This window comes from Callithrix jacchus, chromosome 14 (genome assembly GCF_049354715.1).
Source record: "Callithrix jacchus isolate 240 chromosome 14, calJac240_pri, whole genome shotgun sequence".
In the NCBI taxonomy this organism is placed as follows: Eukaryota; Metazoa; Chordata; class Mammalia; order Primates; family Cebidae; genus Callithrix; species Callithrix jacchus.
This window is the reverse complement of record NC_133515.1, coordinates 44027244-44040295: the sequence shown is the minus strand read 5'-3', so window position 1 is coordinate 44040295 and position 13052 is coordinate 44027244. Positions and strand designations below refer to the sequence as shown.

General features: G+C 36.8%; 1 protein-coding gene across 1 annotated transcript in view; it reads left to right on the top strand.

Annotated features, from left to right (window-relative positions):
- The window catches only part of GMCL1 (germ cell-less 1, spermatogenesis associated), a 60956-nt gene that overhangs the window by 35627 nt on the left and 12277 nt on the right, over nucleotides 1-13052 (top strand). Inside the window, exons 11-13 of the mRNA XM_002757661.6 lie at nucleotides 2760-2835; nucleotides 6588-6733; nucleotides 9165-9252. Coding sequence (XP_002757707.3) covers nucleotides 2760-2835; nucleotides 6588-6733; nucleotides 9165-9252 — 310 coding nt within the window. The remainder of the gene's footprint in view (nucleotides 1-2759; nucleotides 2836-6587; nucleotides 6734-9164; nucleotides 9253-13052) is intronic.

The following is a 13052-nucleotide window of genomic DNA, read 5'->3' as shown; positions in this document are numbered from 1 at the left end:
CCAACACTTTGGGAGGCTGAGGCAGGAGGATCACTTGGGGTCAAGAGTTCGAGACCAGCCTGGCCAGCATGGTGAAGCCCTATCTCTGCTAAACCATGGAAGCAGAGGTTGCAGGGAGCTGAGATCTTTCCACTACACTTCCAAGCCTGGGCGATACAGTGAGACTCTGTCTCAAAAAAAAAAAAAACCATCTGGTTACAGATACCTTCCCCCAAAACGTATGATTCCCCCCACAAAACATTAATATTCTTTCTTCATCTTAAGGAAAAGATGTATAGTGCTCTGTAGTTCACAGAACTTTTATATTTATGATTTGATCCTTCTGCTAGCTTCTTAATATACATATTACGAAGAGACTGAGTCTACAGAAAGACCTTCGAAGTTTAATGTTTTGCCCCTGATCTCTTTGAACTCATTTTTATATACCAAAGAATTTTTTAAAATAATTACCTGATTATAAGTTTTCATCCAAACAGTAAGTATATGAAAGAATTACATAAATTTATGATGATTATGAGATTTTTATTATCCAGGATCCTAGTTTCTACTTTGATTATAATTATGTATATTTTTAAATATATTCTCAGCATATTTATCCAGCATAAATATGGTAAGATTGTTGAAATACAGATAATAAATTGAAAGAAAAAAATTAGCTATTTAATGGAATTGAGAACTAAAGCATTTTGTAGCATATGAAGTAACAATTAGCTATTTAAGAGAGTTGAGAACTGAAACATTTTGTAGTGTATGAAGCAACTTATAAATCATCCTACTTCTTTGTATTCAGTTTTTTAATTTTAAATGTTCTTTATTTTTCAAGATTTTCCTCACCCATATCCTTATTGAGGGTAATATAGAGTCTCATCTAAGATACTACACTACAAGAAGAGTTTAGTTTTTTGCCTTAAGAAGTACAGTCATCTCAGGATTGGTTTCAGGACCCCTGCATATACCAAAATCCATACATACTCAAGTCCCGCAGTTGGCCCTGTGAAACCCACTATACAGAATGTTGGCTCTCCATATACACAGATTTCACATCCCACAAATACTACATTTTTAAATCTGATTTTGGTTGAGAAAAATCTGTGTATAAATGGACCCAAGCAGTTCAAACCTGTTGTTCAAGGGTCAACTGTATACGATAAGATTCCCCCTTAGGAAATGTTCTTTTCAGCAGATACTGAGCATCTACTCACTGCTGTGGGACTGCTAAAGTGAAGAAGACTATATCCCCTGGATGCTAGGTTATAATCTGGTGTAAAGTCTCCCTCTGGGGTTCTCCGCATACAAACTCTCACCTACTTTGCCAAGAGGGTTATCTTTCTAAAACAGAAATATAACTGTCACTTCCCTACTTAAATATGTTAAGGGATGTTTGATGATAGTTAAGGGATTATAGTATTGCCATTCAAGATTATTGAAGCTAGATGGTAAGAAAATTTGGCTCATTATTGTATTTTCTCTGTTTTCATATGTTTTCAGTTTTTCATAATAAAAGTTTAAAAGTTACAGAAAAAATGCTTGGGAACTTGTGCCTACAGGAGCAGTTGAAACTTATTAGCATGGCCTGTGGGGACTGTCTGCATTCTATCCCAGATGTCTTTAGCTTCATCTCCTTTCATGGTCATCTGCACTAAATGTGCACTAAATTCTTATGTTCATATGCTGCAGCTGCATTAAATTCCTTTACATTTGTTTTTCTGTTATGTTCTAGTTCCTTTTTATCCACTGTTTCTTCTGCCTGGAATACTCTTACCCCTCCATGGAATGCACCCCCCCACCTCCACCCCACCCAACAAGCTTCTACTCAGGCACAAATAATATTTACTGTCTAATGATCCCCCTCTAACCCTGGGCAATAAATCTGTACCTTCTTCATGCTCTTAATATCACAAATTACAAATTATTAATATTATCATAATTAACTGTATTATAATTTTTACTTATGTCTGGTCCCCTACTAAACTCAGCTCTTGGATATCAAGGACATGTTTTATTAGTCTTATTTACATTGATTTATTATATTTGTTTCATTATTTTATTATGTTTTATATATACTATTATTGTCCCCAATTTCTAGGCACTTCATGTTGTAAGTGAATACATGAATAAATGTATTGCATTACTATTATTTGGAATTAAGAAGCTAATAATAATAACATATTTATTACAACTTGAGATAACAGTGTTTCTCTTAGTTGATTAAGGTTTTTAAACTAAGGAACCAAATAAAGACTTAACTGATAAAATTCTACAGCCATTTTCTATTAAATGTTGATTTTATATAGTTAAACTATATGAAAAATGGTTTGCATGTGAAACAAGTAATACTAAGTGGTAGTTGATATCAAGTCACATATTATTTACAAAAAAATAGATTTTAACTTATTTTCCTTAGTAGTTAGACTTTTACATTTTGGGGTTTTTTTTTTTTGGTTTTGTTTTGTTTTGTTGCAAATAGAATTTTGCTGGGTTTTTTTTCCTCTTCTCTGGTTTGTCTGAGCCCTAATAAAAGTAATCCAGAAGTTAGGGCAATAAGTGAAACATAGAAGATACTAATTTTTTTTTTTATCCAGTGACGGTAATGGACTAATTTAATCATACATTCTTATTTTATCTATACCACAAAAATTTATTTTAAATCTGGTAGCAACATTTTCTGTTTTTAACTCATAGTTTTTTTTTATTAGTTGCATATTTTCTATGATTTAAAATATGTTTTAAATATATTTATGTTTTACATATATTTTTAGGCCTCAAGAAATCAATAAAGAAGAACTAGAGGGAAATAGCATGAGGTGTGGTAGAAAGCTTGCCAAAGATGGTGAAGTAAGTATGGATTGTGACTGTTAATATTCTCATACAAATTGTATTATCAGCACATCCTGCATTTGTAAGTAACAAGTGCATGACACTTGTCACATCTCACAAGAGCTTGATACACTTTCTGTAGCATGATCTTCTGGGCAAGGAGTTATAGCCACTACATGCACTAGTGTTTGATTACTTAGACTTGTATGAGACTGCCGAACTTAAATTTTGAGTTCAGATAAGAGATGCAAGAAGAGGGTCCCTTAGCAATCCAGAAATTAAGATAAAGAAGAAATTATGAGGGATCTGTTCCATAGTCTTAAAAGTGATTCTGTGTTACAGTTACCCTAAATAAAAGACATTCAAATTCGTCGATTGTTACTCACATTAGGAGTTATCTTTCCTCTGCCAGGTGGAATAGCTCACACCTGTAATCCCAGTACTTTGGAAGGCTGAGGTAGGCAGATCATTTGAGGCCAGGAGCTCAAGACCAGCATGGCCAACATGGTGAAACCTCATCTCTACTAAAAATACAAAAGTTACCCAGACATGGTGGTGCACACCTGTAAGCCTAGCTACCAGGGGGGCTAAGGCATGAGAATCCTCTGAACTAGGGAGGCAGAGGTTGCAGTGAGCCAAGATCATGCCGCTGCACTCCAGCCTGGGTGACAAAGTGAGACTCCATCTCAAAAACAAGTTACTGTTTTTTTTATTACCACCCAATGTATATAAGTGAAAGAAAAGTATTTAAAAACAATACTTACCCTGTGCATCCAAAGATTCTTTTTTTCTATTTAATACTTTTATTTATTTATTTATTTTTAGAGACAGGCTCTTCCTCTGTCACCCAACCTGGAGTGCAGGGGCATGACCACAGCTCATGGCAGCCTTGACCTCCCAGGCTCAAGTGCTTCTCCCATCCCAGCCTGCCAAATAGCTGAGATTACAGGCATGAGCCACCATGCCTAGCAATCTGTTTAATTTTTTTTTCAATCTGATTGCATCCTGTTAAATTGATTTTACAATCCACTAATGGGACATGCACTACATTTTTAAACACTACCCCCTAACTAATCATAATTTTTATTTAAAAAAAAAAATCAGCCTTATATAGATACCCATTTGACTATTTTTCTCCCAAACTTTTCTTCATTTTGACTTTATTTTTAATTTTTAAAAGTTGATTATTTTATATTTGCATTGACTGACTGACAGTTTCTCACCATGTTGCCCAGGCTGGAGTGCAGTGGCACAATCATCGCTCACTGCAACCTCAATACTCTGGACTAAAGCAGTCCTCCTACCTCAGTCTCTGGAGTAGCTGAGACTACAGGCATATGCCACCACACCTAGCTAATTTTATTTTTTACTTTTTGTAGAGATGGGGGTCACCATATGTTGCCCAAGCTGGTCTCGAATTCCTGGGCTTAAGAGATCCTCCTGCATTAGCCTCCCAAAGTGCTGGGATTGTAGGCATGAGCCACCACACCCAACCTATGTTTGCCTTTATATTATGATAAATATTCAGAGTATAAAGAATAGTTTTCTTTAGTCCACATACTTCCTTGTTGCTGCTTCCAGATCTTCTTGTTACTTTGAAGCAAGTGCTCCTACTGTACCACCTACTACCCTTATTGTGGCCATAATTCACTGAGCTCACTGCCTTGCCTTGCCTTGCCTTGCCTTGCCTTTCTTTTCTTTTCTTTCTTTCTTTTTCTTTTTTTTTTTTTTGAGACAGGGTCTCTCTCTCTGTCACCCAGGCTGGAATGCAGTGGCACGATCATGACTCATTGCAACCTTAACTTCCTGGGCTCAAGTGATCCCCCCCCAACCTGAGCCTCCAAAGTAGCTGGGACTACAAACATGCACCGTCACACTTGGCTAATTTTTTTAAATTTTTTGTGGAGACAAGGTCTTACTCTGTTGTCCAGGCTGGTATCGAACCCCTGGGCTGAACTCCTGGGTTCAAATGGTCCTCCTAACTTGCCCGCCCAAATTGTTGAGATTACAGGTGTGAGCCACCATGCCCAGCCCTCAGTACCCTTCTTTACCACTACTGTTATTATTAGTCTTGATGATTTCAATATCTCTATTCCCTGACCTTCCTTCCCCCATGTTCTTGTGCTCCACCCTACCTCAGACCTCCATTCCCATGAGCATACCCTCAATTTTTGCATTACTAATTACTACATCACTTTCAAAAATCTTCATTTCAGGCATCCCGTTTTCAGACTCCACCTCGTCTTTCTAGCTCATTCTCTCTAATACCTGGACTCCAACTATTTTTTAACCCCATTTGGATATACAATACATTGTTTATACAACCTTTCCCTATCGCCTTTCTCACCACATTTCTAATTCTTTTCCTGACTTATATTTCATGTTCCATCTTAAAATTGGTCCCTTGCTTATACTCTTAACTTTTCTTTTTTCTCTTTGACATGTTAAACTTACCTGGCTAAACCCCAGCTCCTGTTAGGCTTGTACTCCATGCTTGCATCCAGACAGATGAATGTGACTAAAGACAAACACCATACCCCATTGGGTTCTACTCGAATGTGGTAACCATAAACTTCAAGTAGGTTAGCATCATAATCTGCCTACATTTCCCTAGTGAATTGATCCTCCCACTAGCTGAGGTAACTCATACCTTCTCTCCTCAAAAGGGTAATTTTTCCACCCTTATTCTTATCTGATGACCTTGCTGCCTACTGTAATGAAAAGAGAATCTGTACATCCTATTACTAGTAATTCTGCCAATCTGCCTACATCTATAGCTATGTGCTATGCTTTTCCTCTTATTAGAACGATGAACTGCCTACTTCTATCTTAGTCCATTCCCTTTCTTTGTACTGGACTCTATCCATGCTCACCTATTCAAAACCTTTGCTTCAGCCAGGCACAGTGGTTTGCACCTGCGGTTCCAGCTACTTGGGAGGTTTAGGTGGAAAGATTGCTTGAACCCAGGAGTTTTGAGTTCAGCCTGGGCAATATAGCAAGACCCTGTCTCTTAAAAAAAAAAAAAAAAAAAAAAAAAAACCTTTGCTCCTACAGTTGTCACCTCTACTAGGGCAGAAACTATATTTTATTTACTGCTGTGATTCTGTTGCTTAGAGGAGTGACTGGCATATAATATGTGCTCCATAAATATCAGTTAAATACTGAATTGCAATTCAGCGTGTCAGCCAAACACTTGAAGCCCTAACTACTTCTCTGTATCACACCACCTTATCTGATACGCTCACATTAACTATTAGCTGATAGAATAAACTTGCGAACTTCATGATGATATTTAAAATAACCTAGTTGTGTGTCTGTTGGATAATTACTTAAGGTATTTTGAGTATTTTTAAAGCAAAGTGGATCTTAATGGGTTCTTAATTACCCCCATCTAGACTCTTAGTTCCCTAAGCTATATACCTGCTTAGAGTTACAGTGAAAAGCCTTATTATTTATGGTAGAATTGCAGTGTGGAGAGATAAGGAAACTGATCATGAAGAAAAAATTAACTTAGAAAATTATAATTATAAGGGCAGCTTTTCTGGCTTAGATATATAGTTCTGGGTGGTAAGCCTTAAGAAAAAGGCACTGACAAAAAGTCGACCACCCATGAGGGAAATACTTGGAATGGGTTAGAGACAAAAAGACAGTTTGAATTTTTTATTTTTGACTTGCTATTATGATAAAGTGAAATGTGTCTATTTTTTTATTTAACTGAAATAAGTTTTTTTAATTCAACTGAAATAAAAACTCTCTTTTGTGTTTTTTAGTACTGCTGGCGTTGGACGGGTTTTAACTTTGGTTTCGACCTACTTGTAACTTATACCAATCGATACATCATTTTCAAACGCAATACACTGAATCAACCATGTAGCGGATCTGTCAGTTTACAACCTCGAAGGAGCATAGCATTTAGGTAGGATGAGATTTCCCCAGCCCACCCCTTTTCACTCCAGAGGAAATGTAAGAAATAAAACCTTGCTGGATGCAGTGGCTGACCCTGTAATCCCAGCACTTTGGGAAGCCGAGGTGGGCAGATCACCTGAGGTCAGGAGTTCAAGACCAGTCTGACCAACATGGAGAAACCCCATCTCTACCAAAAATACAAAATTAGCTAGGCGTGGTGGTGCATGCCTATAATCCCAGCCACTCAGGAGGCTGAGGCAGGAAAATGCCTTGAACCTGGGAGGTGGAGGTTGCGGTGAGCCAAGATTGCACCCTTGTACTCCAGCCTGGGCAACAAGAGTGAAACTCTGTCTCAAACAACAAAAACAGCAACATTAGTAGAACTTTGGATACATTATATGTGGAAGTGGTAGGAAATGAAGAGGCTCCATTCCTATGAAATGTATTATTAGTAATCAGAATCATAAGATCTAGTATGTCAGGGAGAATGAATAGGCTGGAATATATACCAGTAGGGAATGTCAGCCTTGAAGCTGTTGCCTTGTTGCTATTCCTAGCAAATTAAAGGTCCAAACTGTAGAAATATGTAGCAAGGTATGTTTCCAGGAAAACTTGTATTATCCTTAACTTTTTAAAGGATTTAATATGTCAAACTTTGCCCAATACCTGCTGGCAATCTTTTTCTCTGAGAGAAGCTGACAAATTGGACAATAGCTTAATGAACGTATGGTTTAAAAGTAATATGTTTATACTTAACAACAAATACAAAATTATCTCAAAATGGATCATAGAGCTAAGCATAAGAACGAAAACTATGAAACTCTTGGAAGAAAACATTGGGGAAAAGCTTCATAACAATTGATTTGGCAGTGATTTCTTCCATAAGACACCCAAGTGCAGGCAACAAAAGAAGCAACAGATAAAATTGGACTTCATCAAAATCACAAACCGGTGCATCAGAGGACAGTGTCAAGACTGTGAAAAGGCAACCCAGGGAATGAGAGAAGATATTTGTAACCAGACACTTAACAAAATATTAATATCCAGAATATATAGAAAACTCCTACAACACTGTAATTTAAAAAGAAAACTCAACTCAAAAATGGGCCAAATACTTGCATAAACATTTCTCCAGAGAAGATATACAAATGGCTAATAAACACATGAAAAGATATCCAACATTTACTAATTAGGAAAATATAACCAAACCATAGTGAGCCATCAATCACTTCATACCTATTAGGATGGCTATTAGTAAAAACAAGATAGCAAAAAGAAATGTAACAGGTGTTGGCAAGGATGTGCATTGTTTAGAACCCTTGTGTGCTGCTCATGACCATGTAAAATCGCATAGCCACTATGGAAGATGACATGATGCTTCCTTTAAAAAAATTAAACAGAATTACCATATGATCCAGAAATTCCTCTTCTGAGTATGGACCTAGAAGAATTGAAAATAGGGACTTAAACTTTATAAACTTCTGATCATAACAGCATTATTCAAAATAGCCAAATGATGGAAGCAACCCACATGTTCACTGACAGATGTTAGATAAACAAAATGTGGTATATACATAAAATAGAACATTATTTAGCCTTGAGAAGGAAGGAAATTCTGATACAAGCTAAACATGGATGAGCCTGGAAGACATACCAAGTAAAATAAGCCACACACAAAAGCACAAATATTATAAAATTCCATTGATATCAGTTACGTAGAGTAGACAAATTCATAGGTACAGAGAATACACTGGTGGTTGCCAGGACCTGAGGGAAGGAAAAATGGGGTGTTAGTGTTTAATAGGTAAGGAGCTTCAGCAAGGGAAAATTAAAATGTTCTAGAGATGGGTGCAGAACAATGTGGAAATGTATTTAATGCCACAGAACTATATACTTTAAAATGGTTAAAATGATAAATGTTTTGTATATTTTACCACAATAAAAACATTATAAATTATTTCTCTGAGACAGAGTCTCACTCTGTCGTCCAGGCTAGCCTACAGTGAAGCAGTCTCGGCTTACTCCGCCTCCCGTGTTCAAGCAGCTCTCTGCCTCAGCCTCCCAAATAATGGGATTACAGGCACCTGCCACCACAACAGCTAATTTTTCTATTTTTAGTAGAGATAGGGTTTCGCCATCTTGGCCAGGCTAGTCTTGAATTCCTGACCTTGCGATCCACCCACCTCGGACTCCCAAAGTGCTGGGATTATAGACATGAACCACCGCGCCCAGCCTATAAATTATTTCTCTTGACCAGATATATGTAATAGCACGGGCTTCTCACTGAATGCAGTCAGATTACAGTTTGAAAAGACTTCCTAAAAGTATTTTATCAAAGAAAAAACATAGAGGAAAAAGTAAGTATGAAAGTGAGGGAGGGCTTGTTTAATCTGTGGTTTAAAAATCTTATGTTTATTTATTATTTATTTCTTTAATCCTAGATTACGTTTGGCTTCTTTTGATAGTAGTGGAAAACTAACATGTAGCAGAACAACTGGCTATCAAATACTTACACTTGAAAAAGATCAGGTATGTTCGATTATCTTCTGGTGTAACATTATAATATTTGTCTTTTGAATCTGCTTTTCAAAATTCTTAAGTAGAATTAACATTAAAGTGATGGCAATTTGACCTAAAAGTTGGTTTGAAAGTCTTTTGAAGGTAAAGATGAAAGTACCACATTCACTTGTGCATAATTGACCCCATCTCAACGGAAGCATAATTGGGACAAAGAAAGAAAACATAATTTGAGAGGCAGGGAAAAGCTGATTATAAGGAAATAATTGTTTAGCCTGAATATCATCTTCAGCACTAAAATTTATTTGTATAATTTTAGGAATCTTAAGTGCCTTATCCATTGTGTACACAGTGCATTTATTTATATATTCACAGCAGGCATCTTGAAGACAATCCTGTATGTCTCCATAGCTCCTGAATATCATAGGAGCATTATTCTCTAGCCCATTAGATTTGTAAGATAGCAAGCCATGTAATGTTCCCCAGATTATCTCCAAAGCCATTTATTTATTCATACATCACACACAGAGAAGTTTCAAAGTGTCATGGTGAGAAAGTAGATCATTTTTTAAAGTAAAATTGAGAGCTGTTAAAATATTGAGGAAGTTTACTAAAACTAATCATCATTCCAAAGGGTATAATGTTTTATTAAAGGATTCAGAGCCTGTTATAGTTACATAAATTATGGCAAGTTAGTAGTTTTCTTTAGACTGAAGAGACTGTCATAGAACATCCTTAGCACTGCAGGTAACCCTGGAAGTGATCATTGTAACTTCACGTGCCCTATATGAGAACTTCTTCAACAGCATTCTTACAGAGGGTCATCCACCCATTGTTGAAACTATAGCTGACCATCTTACATGAAAGGTAGTATGTAGGAAAGTCCATTTCAAGGCAGATATATTATGAGAAAGTCAGATCTCCATCAGAATTCTCTGTTGGTCCTTCTTGTACCCTCTGCAGCTGAATAGACTGACTATCTTTATGTTCTACCTGAAACTTCATGAAAAAATACTGTCATGGCTCAAACCCAGCCAGAGACTTATAAAAGCGCCAAGATAATAGTTGTATTCCAAATGTTCCTCCAGCAAACATTTGTGTCCTCACTGTGTGCTTGGTTCTCAGCTAGGAGTAGAAGAAATAAAGACAGGCTTTCATTAATATAGCCTAGTGTAAGGAACATGATAGAATGAGCTCAGAGTACAACCTTGAGGGAGAAGACACTAACCTGTAACTGAGCAGTTGTGGGAGTAGGGGATGGTTATTAGAGAAAGAGAAAGAAAGACAGCTCAGGGAAAACATCCTCTCCTGGAAAAGTGTTAAAGTGAATGCATACCTGAACCAAGCCTCAAATGATGAGTAGGATGCAAGCAAGTGAATACACGGGTCATTAAAGAAACTGGAAGATAGTTGGAAGAGTTCAGTATAACTAGAGCCAGGGCATAAGGGCTGTTGATGGAGTTTAGAAGGTTTACTTTGGGAGTTGTATATTTGTTTCATATAGGTGATAGACGTAGAAAAAATAGAAAATATAACTCAGCTGAAACAACAATCATACATGTACCACTCAGATACATTACTGAGTTTTTTCTTCACCTGTATCTTTTTTGCAAAATTGGATCATACTAGGTTAGCTATTTTGTAACCTGCTTTTTTTTAATGATGAAAAATGTGTATATATTTAGAATTTGCCAGCTGGATTCAACTTAGATGATCCCAATTTCTTGGCAATATCTAAAAGGAGCATGCTTGGGAGCCAGTTGAACATAGGCTTTTTTCTCTCCGTCAGGTCTGATCACGGTGTTGATCTTGGCCACATCAGTGTCATAGAGCTCCTCCACAGTCTGTTTGATCTTACGCTTTTTGGCCTCAACAGCCACAATGAACACAAGTGTGTTGTTGTCCTCTGTCTTCTTCATGGCCAACTCAGGGGGCAGGGAGAACTTGTTGGTTGCCCAGTGGTCAGGCCTGGGGGAGAGGCAAAATAGGGTCTCCTGGCCTGGTCCCAGGAGCAGGAAGGATTGGCCCTCTTTCAGATCCCAAGGCTGGGAGAGCCTAGACACATCAGACAGTGAGGTAACAATTATAACCTGCTTTTTTTTTCCCCACTTTGTAGTACATAGCTTTTCTTGTCAATAAATATATATTCATAGCATCATTTTTATGAACTGTAATAAAAATGTTGTTTTAGCTATACCATAATTTAGATAATTCCTCTTTATTGGATAAAGTTGCCATTTTTTTCATTACTATAAGGAATACACATATATCTTTGTTCATTTTTCTGATTTTTTAAAGCATAAATTCTAAGAAGTATAATTGAGATAGAGTCTTGTTCTGTCACCTAGACTGGAGTGCACTAATGTTTGTATTTTTAGTAGAGACAGGGTTTCCCCATGTTAGCCAGGCTGGTCTTGAACTCCTGGCCTCAAGTGATCTACCTGCCCTGGCCTCCCAAAGTGCTAGGATTACAGGTGTGAGCCACTGCACCCAGCCCTTAATTTTTATTTCTTTGGTTACTGGTATTGTTGGGGTTTTTATGCTTATTGAACATGTTATCTCATGTAAACTGACAGTTTATATTGTTTGTTTAAAATAGTCATTTTTTTCTTGTTAATTTTTAAGTTTTTTCTTGTTCTTTTTTTTTTTTAAAGACAGGTTGTCACTCTGTCACGCAAGCTGGAGTGCAGTGGTGCAATCTTGACTCACTGCAGCCTCCACTTCCTGGGCCCAAGCTTTCCACCCACCTCAGCCTCACAAGTAGCTGAGACTACAGGCTCACACCACCACACCCCACTAAGTTTTTTGTGTTTTTTATATAGAGACTAGGTTTTGCCACATTGCCCAGGCTGGTCTGGAATTCCTGGCCTCAAGCAATCCACCTGCCTCAGCCTCCCAAAAGTGCTGGGATTACAGGCATAAGCCACCATGCCTGGACAGGTTTTACATTTTTGTCATTTGTCTTTTCAACCTTCAAAACAATCTGTTTTTTTCTTTTATGATTCGTGTGTGTGTGTGTGTGTGTGTGTGTGTGTGTGTGTAATCCTTAGGCCCCCTTATTCTTACTAGGATTATATAAATAGTCACCTATATATTTTTCTGTTCTTTTTATGGCTTAGTTTTTTACTCTGGAGTATTTGATGTTACATCTGAAATGTAGCAGATGTATCAATGCATTTAAAATGCCTTATCAGACAGAAAATACTTAAAACTTGCTTTCATTTCTGGGCTTCTGTTTTATTGATTTCTTTGTTATGAGGACAAGGCATTGTTTTAATTAGGCTAACTTGAAGACGCATTTTAATATTTAGTAATGCAAAACCACCTTCATTATTCAAAAATGATTTTTTCAAAAATCTCTCAGTTCTTTGTGCATGATTATTCTCCTGTATGGGATGTAGAGTCAGTTTGTCAAGTTTCCTTTCAAAAATGCCTATGGGGATTTTAATTTATATGATTAAATATATAGAGTAGTTTGTGGACAATTGATATCTTCCTTTCTGGAATATGATATTTTCTACATTTATTTAGGTCTTCTCTTCTGTCTCTTTCTAAAATTTGTAGTTTTTCCCATATTGTTCCTGTGTATTTCCTGGAAAGTATAATGCTTTGTATTTTACATTTCAATTGCTAATATGAAATGAATCATTTGTTCTAATAGCTTTTGATGATGTAAAATAGTTAATGATTTTTGTGTATTTATTTTGTAACTGTCCATCTTACAAGACCATGCTAAATAGATTTGCACTATAGAAGGTTCCCTCAGACGGCAATATGTAGGAAGAATTAAAGGTATGATAATGGCAAGAAAA